Source organism: Toxotes jaculatrix, chromosome 7 (assembly GCF_017976425.1).
Source record: "Toxotes jaculatrix isolate fToxJac2 chromosome 7, fToxJac2.pri, whole genome shotgun sequence".
Lineage (NCBI taxonomy): Eukaryota > Metazoa > Chordata > Actinopteri > Toxotidae > Toxotes > Toxotes jaculatrix.
Genome location: NC_054400.1, coordinates 22,254,295 through 22,276,261, shown reverse-complemented (window position 1 = coordinate 22,276,261; position 21,967 = coordinate 22,254,295). Strand labels below are relative to the sequence as shown.

The 21,967-nt window shown below is 40.5% G+C and overlaps 1 protein-coding gene across 1 annotated transcript in view; it reads left to right on the top strand.

Moving 5' to 3' along the window:
- The window catches only part of galnt9 (polypeptide N-acetylgalactosaminyltransferase 9), an 81,195-nt gene extending 66,664 nt beyond the window's left edge, over window positions 1-14,531 (top strand). Inside the window, exons 7-11 of the mRNA XM_041042496.1 lie at window positions 1,699-1,884; window positions 5,945-6,082; window positions 7,620-7,715; window positions 13,966-14,133; window positions 14,385-14,531. Coding sequence (XP_040898430.1) covers window positions 1,699-1,884; window positions 5,945-6,082; window positions 7,620-7,715; window positions 13,966-14,133; window positions 14,385-14,531 — 735 coding nt within the window. The remainder of the gene's footprint in view (window positions 1-1,698; window positions 1,885-5,944; window positions 6,083-7,619; window positions 7,716-13,965; window positions 14,134-14,384) is intronic.
- Window positions 14,532-21,967: the final 7,436 nt, after the last annotated feature.

Genomic DNA, 21,967 nt, shown 5'->3' with positions numbered 1-21,967 from the left:
CTTACTCATCACACTCGTACACAGGAGGAAGATGACAAGGCCCACAACTGAGGTCAATATTTGCTACAATAACTTTAATGCTCTAGCTTGACCAGGAGAACAAACCATTGGAGGAAAACTATTCCAAAAATGCTTCCTGTGAATGAGCCCTAAACCAGAAGTTGTATTTACTTCCATGGCATTAAATAAACATGGTGAGCTCCAAGCAGGCTTCACCCTTGCTCTGGACTTAATTGAGAAAATAGTTTTGCAGCAGCCTTCTCTTTTAACACCATGCAGGGGGTACCATTTTGAGTTCAGAGAGAAGTTAATGGATCAGAACATCTGTTACGCATTGTGGCGATCATCATTAAGAGACTGTGGGTGGTGGAGGCTCTGCAGTTTGTACGTCTGGAAGGACATTACCATATGCTGTGGCATTCTGATGGCGTTGCACAAGTGTCTAACTGCTGGGCCACTTTCCCACAGCATGGCATAGATTTCCTGATTCCCACACTATATATCAATGGAGGATGGTAATTCACTAAGAGTTTTAAAATTCAAGTCTTTTGCTGCAATCGGAGAAACGACTGCTGCCATGTGACTGTCTGCCACTTTTTTCTTACCTTGAACATGTCGGTTCAGTCTCACAACATCCCTCAGCCGACAATCAATCAATACTTTCTCCTGTGACTGATGCTTTTCAAGATAACATACATTCACTGCCTGGCTTTATACATCATTCCATATGCACAGCGCACATGGTTTGTCACAGGTGACTCTCCAAGGACCTTTGTATTTATGGGTCACAGGCTCACAGAGCAATTTATCACACACTCTTTAACTTGCTTCAGCAGAAATGGACCTGCAATGGACAGTAACACCTAATTGCAGCATCAAGCACATATGTGCCATGGTAGAAAAACTACCGTGGGAAAAACTGTCTAGCTAAAAGGAGAAGTTGGTGAGATATAATTGTGTAAGAGTAAATGATTTTCTTTGGTCTTTACCTGTGTAGTGGTCAATGTGGATGCTGCACCCTGCTGCAATTTCTGTTTATTGGGTGCACTGTGTTTTGTGTATTTGGCCTGGCTCTTTTGTGAGGAGTAATATATAGTAGTAGCTTTCTGTGTGTCCATGCAGTCCAGCCATGACTATGGTGGAACTGTTAATATGCATTATGAAGACACATGTCCATGGCAGTATTTAAATTTGCTTCCAGTAGTGGAAAGACATGAATATGTGTGTATTTTCCTCCTTAAACTCCCGTAGTTCTGCATTATTTGGTTTTAGACAGCAATACTGGCAAAAACTATGAGAGTAAGAGCCGAGTTGTAATAAACCAGAATTATGTTGTTCCCTGATATTCAGTTATGTTTCTCCTTAAGTGAATTGAGTGTAAGACTTGACTTCATTTCAGAAGCACAGAGCAGTAAAAAGGCAACTTTTCAATGGCATAATTTTTCATCTTTGAACCTGGGGAGGGTTGATTTTCAGTCAGTTGTGATGTTGTGATGTTAAGTTATCAGAATCTGACTGGAGCCCACACTTCTGGTAAACAATAGCTGTGAAAGAGTTTAATTTGCACTGCCCCCAGACAGTGGAAATCTGGCATCTTCCAGCGTTCCCCTCATGTTTGTCTGTATTTAAAAAGAGCTCTGTAAAGAAATCCCTGTGCAAATCCATGTTTGATTGAATTGCTTTCTTTCTGCTGTCTAGGTGTGGCAGTGTGGAGGGAGTATGGAAGTTCTGCCGTGTGCCAGAGTGGCCCACATCGAGCGCACCAAGAAGCCCTACAACAATGACATAGATTACTACGCTAAGCGCAATGCCCTGCGGGCCGCTGAGGTGTGGATGGATGAATACAAATCCCATGTCTACATGGCCTGGAACATTCCCATGAACGTAAGTATTTCTCCATCTTGGGTCACGCCCTCCCTCAGTCCCTGATCTCCCTTTGCCCCCTCTCTTTCCTACTCACTTTCTCATTCAGACATGCAGCCCAAGTCTCTGGAGACACTAGTCAATAGATATTCAAAATTCAGAATTCAACCCACTTGACCTTCACACTGGCAGCAGAGCAAAGGCAGAGTGAGGAAACAGTGGAGTCTCACTCCAAACAGATGAGAGAGGTGCACCAAGTGAAAGAGAGAAGCCTTGTGTCTAATCAGTCTATTTTCATACACATCAGTTTAGCTTAATTGCTTTCAAGGGTCTTTAGAGATGGACTGCAAAATAATAAACAGCTACTTTCATTAATAAAGCCTCCTCATCTATGCAGAATGAGATGATTGTCAGTGAAGGACGTTAGTGAAGACCTCAGAACACTGTCCAAAACAACACACTGCTGTTCATAACAAAATAATAAGCGGCTGAATAGCAGTCACACACAGCTCTCATATGCCGCTGATGCCCGCATGTCGTCTAGAAATTTGGCACAAACATCATTACATGAGAACCCACTACGTGCAGGTAGGAAGTGCCAGCTGGGGAAGGGTTGTAACCACTGTGTGTGTCTGCAGTATGGAGGACATGGGTGGGGGGCAACTTTGACAAAGTAGCCAATCGGGCCATATCCCTTCTCCGGTGTAATTACAAACACAGTGGCATGGCACATTATTACCCCAGCTGTCCTGTGGCGCAGAGTTATTTTGTGTACAGTACAAAGACCTAACGCTACGATTATTCCATCTGCCCCCCTCCCTCCCCTCCCAACCCGCCCATACGCACAATCACAGATTCTTGTTATTGTCTAAGGTGCCCGCTGAGAGCACAATTACTTTGGTGGTGGAAGGCTTTATGATGCACCACAGAGGCTAGCCCCAAGTCCAAATACTACACAACATCTCACTGAAATTGAATACATTTGTTAGTTTCGCTTTATGCCACCTCCTCCCAAAAAAAGAGTATATTTCCAAGCAGAATTCATTATTAACAGATGTTCAGAGCAAGTTCAGCAGTTGCCTGTAGATTCCAGCAGAGAGGGGAAACTGATGAGAAAGCTTTGCCTGGGAACACTGTCTATGTCTGGTGATAAGACAGCTGTGTGTGTGTGTCATCATCAGTCCAGTCTGTCCATTTAATGTCTTGCAACCATGAACGTCTGTGTATGTCTTAAATGACCAGGATCTTGCTTGTTTCCCTCAATTTGTTTCCGCTGTGACTGTAGTGCACATGCAACTGCAGTGACGTAACCTTGACCTTCCAATTTTGTCTACACAGAACATGTGTTTATTTTCATATGCATGCACATTTCAGCAAAACGTGTGTGTATATGTGTTTGTGTGCTTGTGATTGTATCTTTGTGAGGACCAGTTTGAGTTACAGACCTTTTGGTGTGGGGACATTTTGGGAAAGTGCACTGAAAAAAATGTTTCATTGAATTTACTCACTTTTAATGTTGAAAGTGGTTGCACGCCATACACTCATCTAAATCTAGACATTATAAAATTATATAAGCACTTTCGGCACGAAAATTCTGAGTATTTGTTACTTTTTTGTATTTCCTTAGTAATTCTAACTAAACCCATGTTTAATTTACTTAAATTCATTATGTAATTCATATATTGTGGTTACATAATTTGTTATTGTGCTTTAAATTAAATTGTTTTATTCTACATTATGTTAAATATGTTAATTCAATTCAACCCGGTATACAACAATGAGTTGTGGTAGTCTGGAGCAATTCCTAACTCCATTTTATTTGACAAAATTAGAGTCTTGTTCAAAAACTTCACAGTAAAAAATGCACATTGGGCCAACCAGAAAGATAAAAGTAAGTAAAAAGGAGGAAAAAATTCTCAAGAGCTCTTCTCAAGAAGAATCAAAATAATTAAATTGTTTTATGCTACTGTCACAGGGAGACCCCGTGCACTAAAGTAAGGCACATGTGCTACACATGTGCCTTACATGTGCTCTTTCTCAGGTAGATTTTATCAGAATGTTGATCCTGGTGTGAAGTGCTGGTGGTGATGTGTGTGGTATGAACATTTGGAGGAGGGGGTGAAGGAGAGAAGTCACACTGTGATCGTGTGTTTGATTTATTGAATTTAAATTTTGTTGACCTGTCTCCTTTGTTGCACTTCTTCCTCTGTCAGACCAGGAACAGCCAAACCTGAGCTGGAGCGGTCCATTTGGTTAAATAGGGGGGTTTATAGGGGAAGAAACCAAGTGTGGTAGAGTGGGAGGGGTGTTTTGTCTTTTGTGGCGAAATGACCTGTATAAGTATCTTGTTTAAAAAGAAATGTGTTTTTTTAAAGTAAGTTTAACTGAACTTCTATTTGATAATATGTTATTTAGTATTGGGATTATTGTAAGTGTGCTGGAAGAGATAATTGATATTTCTTGGTGCAGTCCACCAGTATAAAAGTGAGGAGGCTGTGGTGGCCGGAGCCTAAAGGAAAGAAGCACAGCTCCTGAACACAGCTCCAGATTATAGCTCCTGCCATGGGCCCAAACTTTAAGGGTATAACCAGAAAGGCAGTTTAGAGCAAAATCTTTTGTTCTGTATTCTTTTGATTCTTCTTGAGAAGTGCTCTTGAGAATTTTTTCCCCCCTTTTTGCTTACTTTTATGTTTCTGTTTGGTCCAATGTGCATTTTTTACTGTGGAGTTTTTGAACAAGACTCCATTTTATTTTGTCAAATAAAATGTTCATACCACACACATCACCACCAGCACTTCACACCAGGATCAACATTCTGATAAAATCTACCTGAGAAAGAGCACATGTGTAGCACATGTGCCTTACTTTAGTGCACGGGGTCTCCCTGTGACAGTAGCATAAAACAATTTAATTATTTTGATTCTTCCTGAGAAGTGCTCTTGAGAATTTTTTCCCCCCTTTTTACTTACTTTTATGTTTCTGGTTGGCCCAATGTGCATTTTTTACTGTGGAGTTTTTGAACAAGACTCCATTTTATTTTCAAATAAAATAGAATTGGGAATTGCTCCAGACTGCCACAACTCATTGTTGTATACCGGGTTTCTTGGCCACCCCCACATCTACATATGCATTTTGATTGTTTTAAATAAAGTTGTGAATTGAATCAAAATATTTTACATATGTAGAATGAAACAATTTAATTTAAAACACAATAACAAATTAGCTAACCACAATATATGAATTACATAATGAATTTAAGTAAATGAAACATGGGCTTAGTTAGAATTACCAAGGAAATCAGAGTAACAAATACTCAGAATTTTTCTGCTGAAACTACTTACATAATTTATTTGAAATTACACAAAAATATTAAGTACAGCCAACTTAAAAAATATGTCTAGATTTAGGTGAATGTATTGTGTGCAACCACTTTCAACATTAAAATTGAGTAAATTCAACAAAACATTTTTTTCAGTGTGAGGGCACTTTGGCCAGTCATCAATTTCTGACACACCTTCAAAGGGCTGTTTGAGGGTTAATATTTGGTTTTATGATTCAGGTTAGAATTAGGTTTAGGTTGGGGTTCATGCAAGGGTTGGGGTTAGGCTTGTGTGATTTGTTGTGGTTTTGATGGTTAGGGTGAGGATAAGGGGCTAGAGAATGCACTATGTCAACAAGTGTCCTCATAAAGGTAGAAGTCCAAGTTTGTGTGTGTGGGTGTGTGTGCATCAGGATCAGGCCTCTGTGCCAGGCAGTGCAGCTATTAGGCATTCCCCCAATCAATCTGGGAAGCCACCTCCATAATGCAGGCAGGGCCGTGAGGGCTCATAATTAAGCAGCTGATTAGAATTTGCTCAGCACAGATCATGTCTAATGAAAGAACAATGAAGGTCCCACATGACAGGAGCATCTATCCATCTCTTAACTAAATGCTCGTTGCGTCCTCTCTGCACCTAAACACTCGTCTTCCATTTCTCCAGAAGCTAGTGCTCTCTCTTGGTTCTTATGTAAAGCACCCGTTGGCTAAGGAGTTCTTTTTGTTTTTTTTCTTTTGTCTTTGTTTTGTACTACTTGCTGACAGAACCCGGGGGTTGATTTCGGGGATGTCTCGGAGCGCTTGGCCCTAAGGAAGAGGCTGCAGTGTCGGAGTTTCCGCTGGTACCTCGAACACGTCTACCCGGAGATGCGGATCTACAACAACACCATCACATACGGCGAGGTGAGAAAGATACTTGCTAACAGGATTATTGGAAATACTCTGTATGTTAATTTTGCTATATCAGAATCTGTAATTCCATTACAGAGCTGTGGTTTAGAGAGGATGCACAGAGAGAAAGAGCTAATTCAATTCCATAGATGATAAACACACAGTGAGGCATAAACACAGTGATAGGCTCATACCCTCCACATCTTTAAAGAAAATAAATATGAATTCACAGTAACCAGTCTAAGGTAAAGCTATCTCGTTGCTATTGCAATGCAGCATCACTACACAGGATTAGATGCAATTTTCTCATAATGAGTTTTAATTAAACACTTATTAGTTTTCCTTTCCAACTTGATTGTTTTGGGCTTGGCTGCACACTCAGCACAGTGGGGGAAGAAAACAGGATTATGACAGGTTGAAGAATTGAACACACTCCAGAGTCAGACACTGTTTTCAGGTTTGCTGAAATGCACCATTTTTCCTCATATCAATTCCAACAATGGAAAACAGAGGAAAATCAATATGCTCTGCAAGTACAGTGTCAGAATACATCAAAATTAACCTCTAGATTCATCAAAGCTATGTGAATTTACACCTCCCTTTGTTTCCCTCGCCGCCTGTTTTGGCTCTTGCACCCAGCTAATGGATTCCTTGGAGCGGCAGCCACTTAAGTGGCACTATTTCAGATCTGTCGACAAGCTGGGAAACACTTACCTTGTGTTGCCACACAGCTGCCGCAGCAGAAGTGAGTATCATCTGTCACTGAACATCAGCGCCACGCTTGGCCATGCTGACCAGACCAGCCGAGTGGAACCTTCCCTGACAACAGCACATGATAGATATGTCACAACCTGGAAATGAAGCTGTACGCATTCAAATCACACAGAGTCGAAGCTCATGCTCAATGCGCACCACCATCTGGAGGCCTGGAGGAGAGGGAGAGACAGAATTGGGACTGGTCACTGCATAATGATATCCTATCATGGCCCCACCATCACTCTGGGATGATATAAGACTGGCTCTGGTTGACAGGAGGCAGTGTATGCACATGCACACATGAATAAAATGGGAGGACAGATTGAAGGGACTGAGGAAATGCTAAATAAACAACTGGCAATGGATTTGCTCTCATTTTCAATTCTGTGGCAAGTGTAACCACAACAGCCAGTAACAAAGCAGGACTTTTTGAGTACTGAAAGAAAACTGCTCCAACATAACGTTAATATGCACAAAGGTTTGATTGATAACAGCTTTTGAAAATCCATAATTATATTTATATTTCTGAGTATTTCAGAGTGAGAAAACATTAGCCCATATTGTGAACTAAAGCACAGGATGTTTCAACTTTCATGAAGGAAAACTTTAGTTGCACAGATTTTCAGAGTTTTCTCCAGGACAGTTTTTTCTTTTAAAAGTCATGATCATAATTGATCAATTTGTGGGCTAGGCACTCTTTTATTGAACCAACATCACTGACAATGATGAGGGGAAGTGAGTGTCTCATCTCTTCTTCAGTTTTAAGTAACAGCATCTCTGTGATGTCTTTCAGGTGAGGAACAGCAAGGCCAGTGGCTACTGCCTGGACCAGGGCTCTGAGGACGACGACAAAGCTATCCTCTACCCCTGCCATGGCATGTCCTCCCAGGTCAGACACTTATGGACTGTTTGTGTCTTCATGTTCACGGCTGTGTTCATGCCAATCAGTTAATGATAAAATTAGTTAGGCTGTCAGTCAGTTATTGTAGATCTAATTCTTCCAAAACAACATTGCAAGTGTTATTTCTTATATTTGGTTTCCTTATATTGCCGTCCTGGCAAATGTAAACACTTGTTTGCATTTTAACAGAGCTGTAGACTCCCACACAGGTCTCGGCTGAAGCTGAGACACACCCAAGACACAGTACAATAACCCAATTGACCAGTGGACTAGTCCCAGCAAACTGCTCAGTCCACCAACTAACAACTAAGGAGTGATCCTCAGCTAACAACTTTGTGCCTAAAACAAACAGAAACGCTAAAGCAAACACAAAACAGGAGGCTTCAGCAGATAAGAATTAAACACACTTCGTCTACACCTGTGTCCTCTAAACCTGTGTGGGTGTAGCCTGAGTTTAAGACCTCTAGTAGATTAGTAGTAGATCTCAATGTAATTTAATTCAGAGACCCTGAACATACAATAGTGTAGAACATGAGGTGCACTTACAGATGATTTTGGGGTCAAGGTTTTTAAAAAAAAAAACATTACTGTCTTATTTGATTAGCAGTTGAACTTCCTGTGGTCAATAAAGATTGGAAACAGATTCATAGTATTAGGGATAGAGAATATGAAATGAGATGTAAATGTGCAGCGATAATACCTCAGTACAATCAACATGCTCAGTTACAGCCCTAACATTTAAAGTAAAATGAAATAAACCATGTATTATATAATGTCTGTAAATAGACAGTGATATGCTCAGTGGATCATATAAGCAGGTTTGAGTGTTTTATTCCTTTTTATTCCCCAAAGACACACAGCTTGATTTGGTTAAAATTATTGCGATGCCACCTATTAAGTTTGACAGCTGTTAATGTGCGCTGGTTATATTGCAGATGGATTGAGCAATAGTCACAAAATACTAAGAAATCTAACCACATTATTTCAGTAATTATTTAATGGCGCCTCAAATCAGCCTTAGCCACTAAATTCTGCAGAATCATGGGAACTTACAGTGATTCTGTCAGTTCAAAACCATAACTAAATATGGTAATGGTATAATTGGGAAAGTAATTAATTTTTTGTTGACACCCATTATTGTTCAATGTGCCCTCACTTGCCACAACTTATTACAAATTATGATATTTATGTTTTGCAATTATGTACTTTTATATACAAGATGAAATTAAATGAGGGAACTCTTCCAGATGATTTCACAACTAATTCACAGATTCAGTTCATCTGTACAGTCATATAATCTGAATCTCTCAAGCAGAGGTCCATTTTAACTTGTTATATATATTTATATGTATTTTTCAATTCATTTTCTTTTTTCTTTTCTTTTCACCTGCATAAATAAGCTCAAGCTAACACCTCATATAATTTCAGACATATCTGAAGACTGCAAAACAAAGACTTTTTTACAGAATTCATATAAATGAGTGGACCTAGTGGACATATACAAATATATAAATAAAATACAAAGAATGTAAAACTCAAAAACACAGCATATTTTGTTGAATAGATCTTATTGAACACCAATATATACCAGTTTTGGTATTACAATAAACCATACCTTCATCATGATTCATGTTTAGTTTCAAATTCATTCAAATTCAAATGTTTTCCCTGGCTTAACAACACTCAGATGCTGTTGTACCACAGCATCTGACACAGATGAGCCAGGTGATTTCCAATGGCTCTTTTGAGCTGCTCAGTAGGAAACACTGGAAAACTGGGGCACTCCCAGATGAGAGTGCATGTAATTATATGAAAATGCAGCCGGATGCTGCTGGAAAAAAAGAAAAAAAAGAACGTGCACTCAGCGTAACCTTTACTTGAATAGATTCCAGGACAAATGACACTATGGGTGGGAGTCTGTTGTCCTATTTTTGTGCTTATTTTCCTTTTGTGCAGTGAAACAGAAGCCAGTCCTGAAGACAAATCATGCAAATGCTATTTATGCACCATATTTTTTTTTCTTACTTCAGCTACCTTTCCTAACTGCCTCTTGCTGATGAGTGACATCTTCATTATCTGTCACATGAGGGAGTATTATAAGGATGCCAATGGCTCACCGGACTCCCCCAGTGAAAGCTTAGTGGGGTCCAGTAATGTAAAGCTCCACTGACTCCTTTAATCCTGATCCCCTGGGGAAATAAACAAATGGAGATGAATTTTGTGTCTTTGTGTCATTAGATTACAGTGATGACTAGCATTACTGTGAGTGGGCCGAATTCAATTTCATGGCACACTGTGATTTTGCATTCCTTTTAACCATTGCTCCTTTTACTTATGAAAAAAATGTAATTGGCCAGAATAAATCTTTATTGTGCTTCTGAGGAATGAGTCTCTTTCTGCTGGTTCTCCCAGTGGAAATCTAGATCATGGACAATGTCTCACCTTTGTAACAGTATAATGCAGTTAAGGCATGGTGGAGGAGCTACAAAGCCTGCATCACTGCTTTACTCACACACACAGACGCACACTAATCAGTAGTCTGTTAAAGTCAATGATGCATCTTTTCATTGGTTCATGTATGTGCAGCAGCACAAAGTGCAAAAGGGCTGTGTGAAGGTGAATAGAGATCAGAGAGTGGAGTGATTAAATACACTGGCAGCCAATCACATCACTGGACTCAGATCTCTCAAACAACTGGACCAATCACAGTGAAGTATAAAATAAGTAGCCTTCCTTAGGAAAATATACTGTTGTTGGTTGTTTTAATACAGCAACAATAGAAACAAATTATATAAAGGAATATTAGTTTAGTTTGAAGAAGAAAACAAGTTTGAAATTATTACATAAACAGGCATAATACCGAGTTTAACTGTCCACTCTGATGTGTGTAGAGGTGTGTTTGGTTATTTCATGGCAGATCAATGTTATTTGCATGTGGTTTAAGGTAAATTCAGAGGCCTGTGTGTCATGGCTCTCAGCTTTAATCAGAGGCTGCAGGTTTGCCAACATATGTATCCTGCTGCCTTCAGACGGCTGCAGAGCTTCAATGAACTGTTGGAGAAAGTTTTCATAGAGCTGAAAGCAGCAGCGGAAAACAGATCAAGTGAGAATGGCCATTCATAGATAGATCAGTATAAAATGGTGGAGTGATATTCCTCCTAAGTAATAATAAAAATTGTTCATTCAGCTTTTAAGCACTATTATTGCTGCTCAAGTATTCAAGTTGTGCGCCACCACGTAAATAAGCCCTGACGCTCAGACGCTACAGTATTCTCTTTCTTGAGTTCTCTCTCACAAGGAATCCCAGCTATGTATGGTGCTCTTGGGTATGCATGGTGATGTAAACCCTCTGCACCACTCATGCTAAGGGGCCTCCTAAGTCTCCCCTATATAAGATTGTGAATCAACACCATACTGTGGTCACATGAGCTAGCTCCAGAGTTGAGGCTCCAAGCCAAGCCCTTCTTAAGTCATTTGCTATAATCTGTGGCACTCTTAGCTTCCTGGTGGAGCAAGGTACTGGAGAGGTAGAAATGTGGAGATTACAACCCAATACAATGTACAAACACTTCTTATATTTACATTGTCACAGCATTGCACCATTAATGAGCTAATTAAAAAACTTGTGATTAGCTTGACCTCCAAAGTGGCTGCAAAACTTTTGTGATGGCAGGAAGGCAATGGAGCGTCTAATGTTGCTTCATGAGGCACAGGTTAATTGGCTTGGCAGAATCATTTCCTTGCCTTAATTATTTGTTATGGTCCCATTTTAAATGTATTAGCGTATAAAAGCCTGCCAGACTGAACTGTAAACAGGTATTAGGAGGGATTATGTGGGGTTTTCCTTGTGCCCAGTCATAGTTTACACCATGGATAAATCTGCTTAGAGAGATGTAACCCCAAAAGACCCAAGACAGCAATACAAAATTCTGTGAAGGTTTCTGAATCAAACTATGATGACCTTTAGGTTGCCACCTTGAGAAGAATGGCACAAGTTCACAGGGTTATACGTCTCCCATTAGTCTGAGAGTTTTGAAATATGTTTATCTAAATATCTGCTATTCTTCAGTGCAAAGAATTATCCTTACCAGCATCCTCATGAGCAGCCCAACCAGCTCACAAAGTGGCACTTCATTGTTTTCCTGTTTGTTCCGAGTGGCTCTTTAGGGTAGAACATTGGATTACAACCCCCCCCCCCCCCCCCCCCCCCCCATCCCCCACCCACACACACACACACACACACCATATTCTCTCCTCTCACAAGGAGCAACACCCACACAGGCCACTTACTGCAGTTTTAGTTTCTCCATCCATATTCCAAAATCCCCCCACTCAGACAAAATTATATCAGTTTGGGAGAATTTTTACATGCTGAAATTGATTTACAAAGGTACTCGATCAAGGACTGTTAGTATACCACAATAATCGGTTTTCATACTATTACATTTGAAGAGATTTATTTACAAGTTTGTAGAGATGATAATCACAAGGGCCTGCTCTTGCAGTGGGGTTGACAATTTCCTCATATTCCATGTCATTTTCTTAGTCAAACCCTCAGAAAAATTGTTCCTAAACATCGACAAACAGTCAGATTGGGACAGAAAACGATTATATAATTACAGCATAGTTTTACATCAATAAAGCATTGGAAGACACATTGTTCATAACAGAGGCATTCTGTTTTATTGATTCCTCCAGGACTGTGAATAACACAACATAGCTGCTTACCCTGTGCTTTAATAGAGGACAGTGTGTGTGTGTGTGTATGTGTGTGTGCGTGTGCGTGTGCGTGTGCGCATGCGCATGTGAGATTCAGGGCAGTCATGTCATGTATGTGTGCTCCACCCTCAAAGCAGGGATGCTGTCATATTGAAGACCTCCCTATCTTTGGTATCTCATTTTCCAAAGAGGATCACTCCCATAAATAATCAATGCTATCTCTACTGTATCCTTACGTAATAGATACGTATCGTCACAGAGCCTTTCATGTGCCGGATTAAACAGTGAGGGATCAGGTTTTGGTTTGGGGAAACGTTGTGGCATTAATAAGCTGTGCACTGTGGTTTCTGTGCTCTACACTGAAATATTCTATAGAGCAACATGAAATAAGGAAGCACTTGTATTTTTAAATTTAGAAAGTTTTGCTAAATCTGTTTCTGTTTCACCATGAAAAAATAGATTATTATGCCATAGTAATGTATAGTTTCTGTAAAACTGTTACTGCACCCTTGTTTAGTAACCTGTGGGCTCTAGAAGGCTCCAATCAGAGAGACAGCAAACTGGAAAGCTAAAGAGCTGTGAAGTGAAAGAAGATGACATAGGTACAGCTTGACTTGGGTAAAAACTAAATCAACTTATTGTTTTGGGTTTTATTTTCCTTACTTGTAAATTAAAAAAAAAAAAATATTTGTTTTGATGGACTGACATCCTGTGGATAATTAAATGAGGCAGTAGCTTAATCCAATCACAATTGGGAAAAACACTCAGCTAAACCTGCCAAGGGTAACAAGCTTAGCTAGTTAATCTTAGCAGCTCAGTGGCAGCCATCTTAGCTTCTGACTCTTGTGGAATCTTTTTCTTTAAATCGCACATTTATATGTTTTATATTCTTAATTATTTTTCGCATTGATTTCAGTATAAGCAGTAGTGGTAGGTACCTAGTAAAACAGTGATGGATTAAACATGAAGAAATGGGCTGTAAATAATGAAAATAAAGTTCATTTTCAGGAGCAAACTAATTTAAATGGTCAATAAAACTGAAATAACTCATTTTGTTGATATAGGTAGATACAGCATTTTCCACTTGTGTTCTGTGAACATTATCTAAAGGCAGAGTGCAGTATCTGCATTCTCTGCATCTTATCCTATTGATCTTACATGCATTACTTTTCTGTGTGTAAAATAAAGAACTTAAAAAGATATAGAATGAAAAGATCCATCATACAGCCTTTCTGTCTGTTATACAGTTTGCCCTCCGACCTGAAAACTTTTCTTGCTCTCTGCCTCTCTAGTTGCTGCTTTTTGTGTTTTAGGGCAGAACAGCTAAACAGCATCACTGCACAACACATTCAGTTGTCACACTGAAGCACATTCACAGCTTGTGCTTTCCACAGATGTTGAGGTGCTCTCTAAAAAGTCAAGTATTTGTTTTGTTTTTGCTTTTTTTGTTTTTTTTAATGATTGCTGCTACGGTACTTGAGTCCAGCAGTGTAACACATTATTTATTTTTGTGTTGCAGCTTGCCCGCTACTCTACAGAGGGGCTTCTCCAGCTAGGACCCCTGGGGTCGACCACCTTCCTGCCTGACACAAAATGCCTCGTTGATGACGGCAGAGGACGCACTCCAAGTCTGAAAAAATGTGATGCAGTTTCAAGGATTTCCCAGAGGCTCTGGGACTTTACACAGGTAAAAAAGAAAACACATGCTCTGCCCCTTTTCACAATGATCTTCAACACGGTAACAAACACAGCAAATTAAATGAAAGCTAAAATAAGACAGTGATGTGTGGCTGAATGCCTAGTAACTGTTATGGATGCCCTAACAACGGGCATTAGAACACGGTAGTGACTCTGTGAATGACTCTAAGTGCTGACCATCTGTTTCAGCTCAAGGTGATTGTGCAAATTTGGTCATATTTCCATGTGTTGTTGTTGCAGAATGGTCCAATCATCAGCAGGGACACCGGGCGATGCTTGGAGGTAGAAATGTCCAAAGATGCCAACTTTGGCCTTCGCCTGGTGGTCCAGAGATGCTCTGGTCAGAAGTGGATGATACGAAACTGGATTAAGCATCCCAGGCACTGAGGCCAGAAGAACAACCTCTGAGACAGTTTGGGCACGGTTTCCAGTCGAATTTGGATCTCAAACTGTGGACAGTTCAGAGAGGAGCAGGGACTGGTGTGTGCGAGTGTGTGGCATTTCACACTACAGACTGCACTGCACACTGAGGTTCCCTCAGGCCACAGTGCTTCCAACACTGAGTGTTAAAGAAGAATATGATCAATTCATGCGTTCCACTGAGCTGTGTGTTCACAGAGACCTTACGGCGAGCTGCGCTGTTGAAATGGCCACATTCAGCTCCATGTATAGAACAGAGTGACAAGACACCCGAGTGCCGCCCCTGAAGGTGGTTCAAAATCCCACTAATTCTTTTGTTTTTACTGTAGAACTATAGACGAGAAAGAGAGCGTGCGTGTGCGTCTTTTGTTGTTTTGTTTGGGTTTTTTTTGTTTTTTTTCTCTGAGTGCATCTGAGCAAATCAAAAGATATAATTGCCATCAATTGCCACATCAAAGTGATTATTTTGGGCTGTGATTTGGAAAATTGCTTTGGACATATTGTGCTGCCTTGGCAAGTCATGTAATAGGCTTCAAAGGGGGCTGCCCATCATGATCGGGAGGCACTACACCTGCACTCACACAAACCACTACAGTTCTTTGTTTCTTTGGACTGTATTGCTCACTGTGGACAGGAGCAATCATGTGCCTTTTTTTCTCATTTTTCTGCTCCATTTGACCAGGGAATGTCAATCCCACAAGCATGTACAAAATTATTTGAAAGTTATTAATATATAAAACAATGTATAAAACCGTCTACTGATAGTAATATATTGTAAAAAGTGACAAATTGATATCCGTCCTCTGATAACAATTAGGTTAATAAAATCATTTTTATGATGACTTGCCACTCCTTTCTTTTTCCAAGAGTTCATATCACTTCAGATGTCAAAGAGTTCAGTGTCGGATGTTTCTCCCTGTATGTACTTGGCTGCGTGTTACATAAAAACTATTTCTTTTCTTTTGCACTATTGCAAAGCCACTTGCTAACAACACCGGTACAATTGCCTGTCTTTTGTTGTGTCTTCACCTACAACCACCTCAATCCTCCGTCAGGTTTCTGGCCCTGTGCACTGTAATTGTAAACACCCACTGGATGTCGTGGCTTCAGAAAGCACTGAAAGCTCTCCAATTATTAAATTCAGAAAGAAACTTTTCTCACTTGCTTAGTTTTTCTCATGTCCAGCCAAAAATGGAACAGATTTGGAAAAAAAAGTGTGTTTTGACATGCTTTTAACTTGAACATGTTCAAGAGACACAATCTTTTTTAGCTATGTATGTCAGCTAAACAGCCCAATAGGGTTATGTTACAGCAAAAAACAAAAACAACAACAAAAATCTAATGATACATTTTCCTCATACTGATAGACACTAACTAACCTCACACAGCAGTACCGGAACAATGCTGTTTCTTTGTTTCAGTGTCGTCTACAATGATCCTCAGCTGGTGAGGATGCTGACTGACACACAGTCTTAGCCTCAGTGTTTGCACAATATTACGTATGTTACCCTCAAGTACATATTCAGGTCCCTTTTTACAGGATTCTCATTTTAAAATTAGTTGGATGTAAACATTCAAAAGTCAGCCCGAGAGGGAGTTTGCAAACAATTCATGGAGCTAATGTTAATGCTTAATTAGCGAGCTAAAATCTGCCAGTGACAGCTGTCAGTTCAGCTGGCAAAACTGACAGCCTGTAATTTTCTAACATTGTCTGAAATCAGGGACCCATTGTTTCAAAAATTACCAAGAATTTCAAGTGTTAAATCCTCCACCCTTATCACTGTAAACTGCGTATGTGTCTTGCGAGAATGGAAAGCTTGAGAAGCATAGCAACAACATGTTAATGATCGCTCACTTACTGTCTCAAGCTGTGTTAACATTTAATAAGTGGGGCTGACTGAAAGCAGTTTGGTTTTCACTGTTGGAAATAACATGTCGGCATGTCTGTTAATTTAGGATATCTGTGAAACTATTTTAACATGTCATTATTTATATTTTCACATGTAGAAATTACATTTCAACCAGTCAATTTACAAGTATCTTTAATTTACATGATGTAATTTATATCTACAGTGGCTATTACTGCTACTGATTAAATGTTAAAACGGCTTGCTATACAGTTACATCGTGTCCCACTGAGCCATGACAATGAACCAGAAAATTGGGGGTTAGAGCTCTGTGCCCGACACCAGGATCCTGGAACCAGCTTTCCTCCTGTAAATGGAATGCAGTCGTCTTTAATGCTGTCAATTACACTTGTGCTTTTCCTGCTGTGACAAGCCAAAATGTCAGGTGGGGCAAAAGTGGGGCACTGGCTCCTGGAAATAAAGTTCCCTTTTCCAGCGAGCTAAAGCAGTAATAATAATAATAATAATGATGACTTTTGACTGATTTTCTTATTTGTAGTGAGAACAAAACGTGAAAATCGGACTTCTCTTCCTATTAACACAGACATCACGCTGTAACAGGGTGTAAGCTAAAAAGGGCTGCCTCTCCTGAAAGCACTGAACCCATTTGTTGTGTTCACAAGAGGTTTCCCGGTGTGTCCAATCTATTTTTCCACTATCCTCAAACCCAGATATACTGTGCATTTTAGGATGCAAGGGAAAGTGAAAAGTCCTTTTTACTGGGGTTAGCCATGCTATCCAACCTGCATGTACCAAAGGCCCATTTTAATTTGGTTTCCAGCTGGTTTATCCTGAGAGATTGCCTGCACTTGCCACCGCGTCATGCTTCTTTGCCTCTAATCATTTCATATAAGCAATGCATCATCTGTGTGTCCTCTAAAAGAAGACCGCTCCAGCCCTCCCAAGGGAATATCTTATTCTGGTCTCCAACAAGGTTTACAAACACAGTGCCAGTGCAATGTCTCATGGCCCCCGTGTCAGGAAATAGCCTGAACTGGGAAATTATTATTCTAGCAATGTGGATTTTTCCTGGACTTAACACCTCCAGAATATTGTTACCCCACCAGATAGAATGAATGGATTCAGTGGGTTACAGCTCTGTGCCACAGAGGCTCGCCTGCCGAGTCGATTTACAGCTGGCTCCGAGGAGCTGTGGTGCAGAGAGCAGAGACTAAGACGAAGTGCTGAATGTGGCTTAACTCTGTTTCTATTAAATGGTTTCTATGCATGCATGTGCACGGTTAAAGCAATGAATACCCTCAGACAAAAAGAAAAACTATGGTTATATGGATTTAGGATTAAAATTGCTCTTAGAATTACAGTAGTGGTGCTTCACCCAAAATCTGTTTCTTACGAATCAAAAAATCTCTTCCAAGCCTTCGTTCTGTGTGAAGAAGCAAAATGTGCGTGACAGTGTATTAACCAAAGACATGTTGTTTGCATTCTCATTTGAAAGTGGGGCTTTGACTTAACGTTAGGAAGCAAAGTTGGTGTGTAGAACCAACAGAAGTGTTGTCACATGTATAGTGTTACACTTGCATGTGCACAGAATGTGAGCATGTGCATGTGTGCGCTGCATGTCTCATCAGACAATAGAGGCTGAGCTCGTCGCAGGAGGTGAACGGGAAGGTTAGCCTGCATTAAAGGTTTCATTTTCCCTCAGAGTGGATGACAGAGTGACAGTGAGTGATGGGCTGGGGGAGGGTGCGGGTAAGGTGTGTGTCACAGGGGGGACAGGAGGCGAGGAGTGGCACCCCGGGTGTTGCATGGACGAGGACACAACATCCGTCTCCCGAGCAGGGACCCTCGTTCTTTCTCATTGTGATGCTGACAATACTCTTTTTACGCCTGGACCACAGCCAAGAGGGAGAGGTGACTTCATTATTCAGACAGCTGTGTGCAGGCAAGGTGTGTGGGGGGGGGGGGGGGGGGGGGGGGGGGGCGTGTAGGGGTTTGCAGGGGGTGCAGGGGTTGGTAGGTTTGCTTTCAACAGCATCTGATAGAAATGTTGCAAAAGGCAGCATTTCCATACTGAGACCAAACCGATGCTAATTCCCTGGACTGCCACAAATAGATACTGTTTGCACACATATTCATAGCTATGAGGGAGACAGGAGAGCAATCGGAGGTTTATTTATCTGCAGAGAAACTGACAGCAATTACTGCCGTGTTTGGAAAGCACAGAGATCTGGACAGATAGCCAGCTCAATAAGTGAAAAAGTGCAAAAGTTTTAATGAGCAAACTTTGAGAGGCAAACACACACATAATCATCTCGTAGATTCATCATATAGAGAACTGAATGCATAGGTGTTCTTACAGTTCTTCATAAAAAGGAAGGAACACCTCCTCCAGTTTTTTTTACACAATAGGATCAAAAGGACCCATCAATAGGGATTGTAAAAAAAAAAAAAAAAACCTCACACATTCCTGTGGTCTGGATAACAGCCAGGCTTTATGGGAACTGTGAGTGGGTCTTTCCTGCACAGATTAATGTCACACAGTTTATGAGCCCTTCTTCAGATAAAATGATCATTTCCTCTATACAATATTTCACCTCTTTAATAGTCCCCATCTGAGACGGCCAATGTTCGTTCTCATTCTGAGCTCACATAACAGGAAACACGTTTCAGTGTGCCATTTACAAAGACACAAAATGGGAATATAAAAGAACACTCAAATAAACTATATAAAGTAGCGAAGTATAAAAGCTCCCTCCACAGTGGCTTCGCCTGGGCAGGATACCAACTTAAAAGCGGGAATTGTTTGGCGCCAGTGTCCTGTGAAACAGTGGTCTCAGGTTTGATCCAACTGTCACTGCAGAAGCACTCTCGAGAAAGATGCTGAATCTGTTTCCTCATCTCCACCGATGCCTCTGCTGACATCTGTGCTATAAAAAAAATTTTAACCCTAAACTCACAACTTGTCTTTTTTTACATTAGTGTTTGGATATGAGTTAAACAACCAAGATACGTGATATGTGATAGCTTTAGAGGTGCGCGTAAATGTGTTTTTGAACCATGGAGAGAGCCAAGCTAGCTGTTTCTCCCCTGCTTTCAGTTTTTATGCTAAACTGTGCACTTGCCTCCCAGCTCCAGGTCCGTATTTAAGAGTGTTACCTTTTCATCTCACTCACGGAAAGAGAGCAAACACGTGTATTTCCCAAAAGTGCATTTTCTTGTAGAATCAGGACTTGAGCAGGTTCAGTTCACAGCAGTAGTTTCCAGCTGTAGCAATCCTTTTTTTTTTAACCTGCAAAACTATAATGTCATGAAATGTTGTGCATACATATCCACAAATGATGACAACAATGACAACACCATTGAAAATGCCAAACCTGTGGAAAAGAAACTAGAGAGAGGTGTGAAGGCACCTGAGCAAGATCATGAAAAAAGTGATGGTGTGGTCACTCCAAAGGCCATGTCTGCTGTCTAATGGACAAAACTTTCTGAAGACTCTGAAACCTGCTGCGCTCTCATGGCTTGGATCAGAGATACTAACTAGACGCCCGCTATTGACAGCTAACGGCAAGATCAAATGCCTTGAGCAGTTTATCTCTTTGTGTCTATGCGTCTCTCTTTAGGTGCACGGTGCAATTTCCTAATCAACAATAATTGCTTTATTCTGTCAATACTGCAAAGGGGCGATGGAGATTTCAGACAGTTATGCTGTACAAGCTGATGGGATGAGAGAGTGAAGAGAGCGGGTACGTGCCTGAACAGCTTGTGGATCTTATAATGAGATCTCCAGAGATGAGCAGCACAGTAGCTCCAAGACACAATTAGGCCCATCGTTGCTCTGCCTCTAAGATAGAAGTGTATAGGCAGCACAGAGGTGGTTTGTGTGCATGTGTGTGTGTGTGTGTGTGTGTGTGTGTGTGTGTGTACGTGTGTGTGTGCACATACTGGTATGTTTGAGATTTAAGCAGTGTGATAAATAGCAGACCATTTTTCCAGGACTAACTGTAGCATCCACGCACAATGACCTGTTTCCTCTAAAAGGACCATGTGAGTGTTTCTTCAAATTCTTTTCAAATTTGCTTTGGTGTTTAATTTTGGTTTAATTTTGAATTTATATTTTGATGGCTGTACTTTCTGTAGCTAGTCTGATCACATTTTCTCTCCTGAAAATGCTCCAGGTTGTTATGGAAACCTAAAGAGGACCTAGTCTCTCAACATAAGGTCTCTGGTCCATTGGTTTGGACTGTAGCCGTCCCTGATGCTCAAATTAGGCCAATTGAGGAAGAAACTGCTCCAGGGTTCAGAATTACTGCTGTAAACCAATAAGTTCTGAACATGCCCTCAGGCCTTAGTTTGGCAAATGAATAGAGAAACAAGTTTGACCTGTTCAGTGGGCTTCCATTTATTATGATAGGGAATGAAAAATTGTCTGCAGGGACAATTACTGAGCAAAGTGGAGGAATCTGTAGCTTGTAGAATGACCTTTAATAGGATCATAAAGAGAACATAAGTTACATTCACTGGCAACAGACCCCACATATCCTTTTTTGGACATGGATGGTCTACTTAAAGATGCACTAGTCGATATTTTTAGTCGCTCATAGAGACAAACCCACAAAGAATTATCACCAGATTTTGCAGTTCCCCTCAGCCCCACAGACATTTTAGCATCTTTCAGGTCATTGTTTTGGTTTTCTGGCCCGCACCTCCACTTCCATTAGCTTTGTTTTCCAGCTGCAACATGCAGCTTTTTTTCTGCAAAACACCAAAGAGCAGGCAAACAAACTGAAAAACAAGCTGGTGAACACAGTGGAGCCTTGAACAGACTGAAATTAAACCTAAAACGAGTGAATACAGGACTTAAATATTTCCACTGTTTCTGCTGTTTAGAGGTGACCAGAAATAAATCAGTTAATGCAGCTTTAAATACCAAAATCAACAATTACTTTTCCTTCAATTATCAGTATATGCACAACAGACTTTTTAAAAGTATGTTTCAAGATTCATTACTTGAATCATTTCTATGTAATTTATAATAAAAGAATAAAAAAATTTAATTTACATTTACACTCATTTGTTTTAACTGTTGTTTTGTCAATAGATTACACTGATCCTAATATACATGATCTGTTACTCTCCATTTCAGAGCTATAGCTACTACTACTAACATATACTGTCGGCAGTGAACATGACAGCAACATAATCCTCTTTTTATTCTTTAGGTTTTGTATAATACAAGGTTATGGGAAACAGCTTGTAGAGCTGACTAAATCTACACACACACACACACACACAACCACCCAGTATGTGGGGCCCAAAGGGCTGCTTTATGCTAATAAGCTCCATCAAGGTCAGCCAGTCTTTTCACTGCTCGCACATCCCTGCGTTCTTTCCACATCGCAGACAGTGATGACTTTAATGGTGCCATTTCCCAAAACAGCCCAGTGACTTAAGGGGGAATGTATTACCCACAGCAGCATTTGAGGTTATTTGCCACACCAAGGTTTCCCTGAACTCTCTCTGCAGCTTCATCGCACC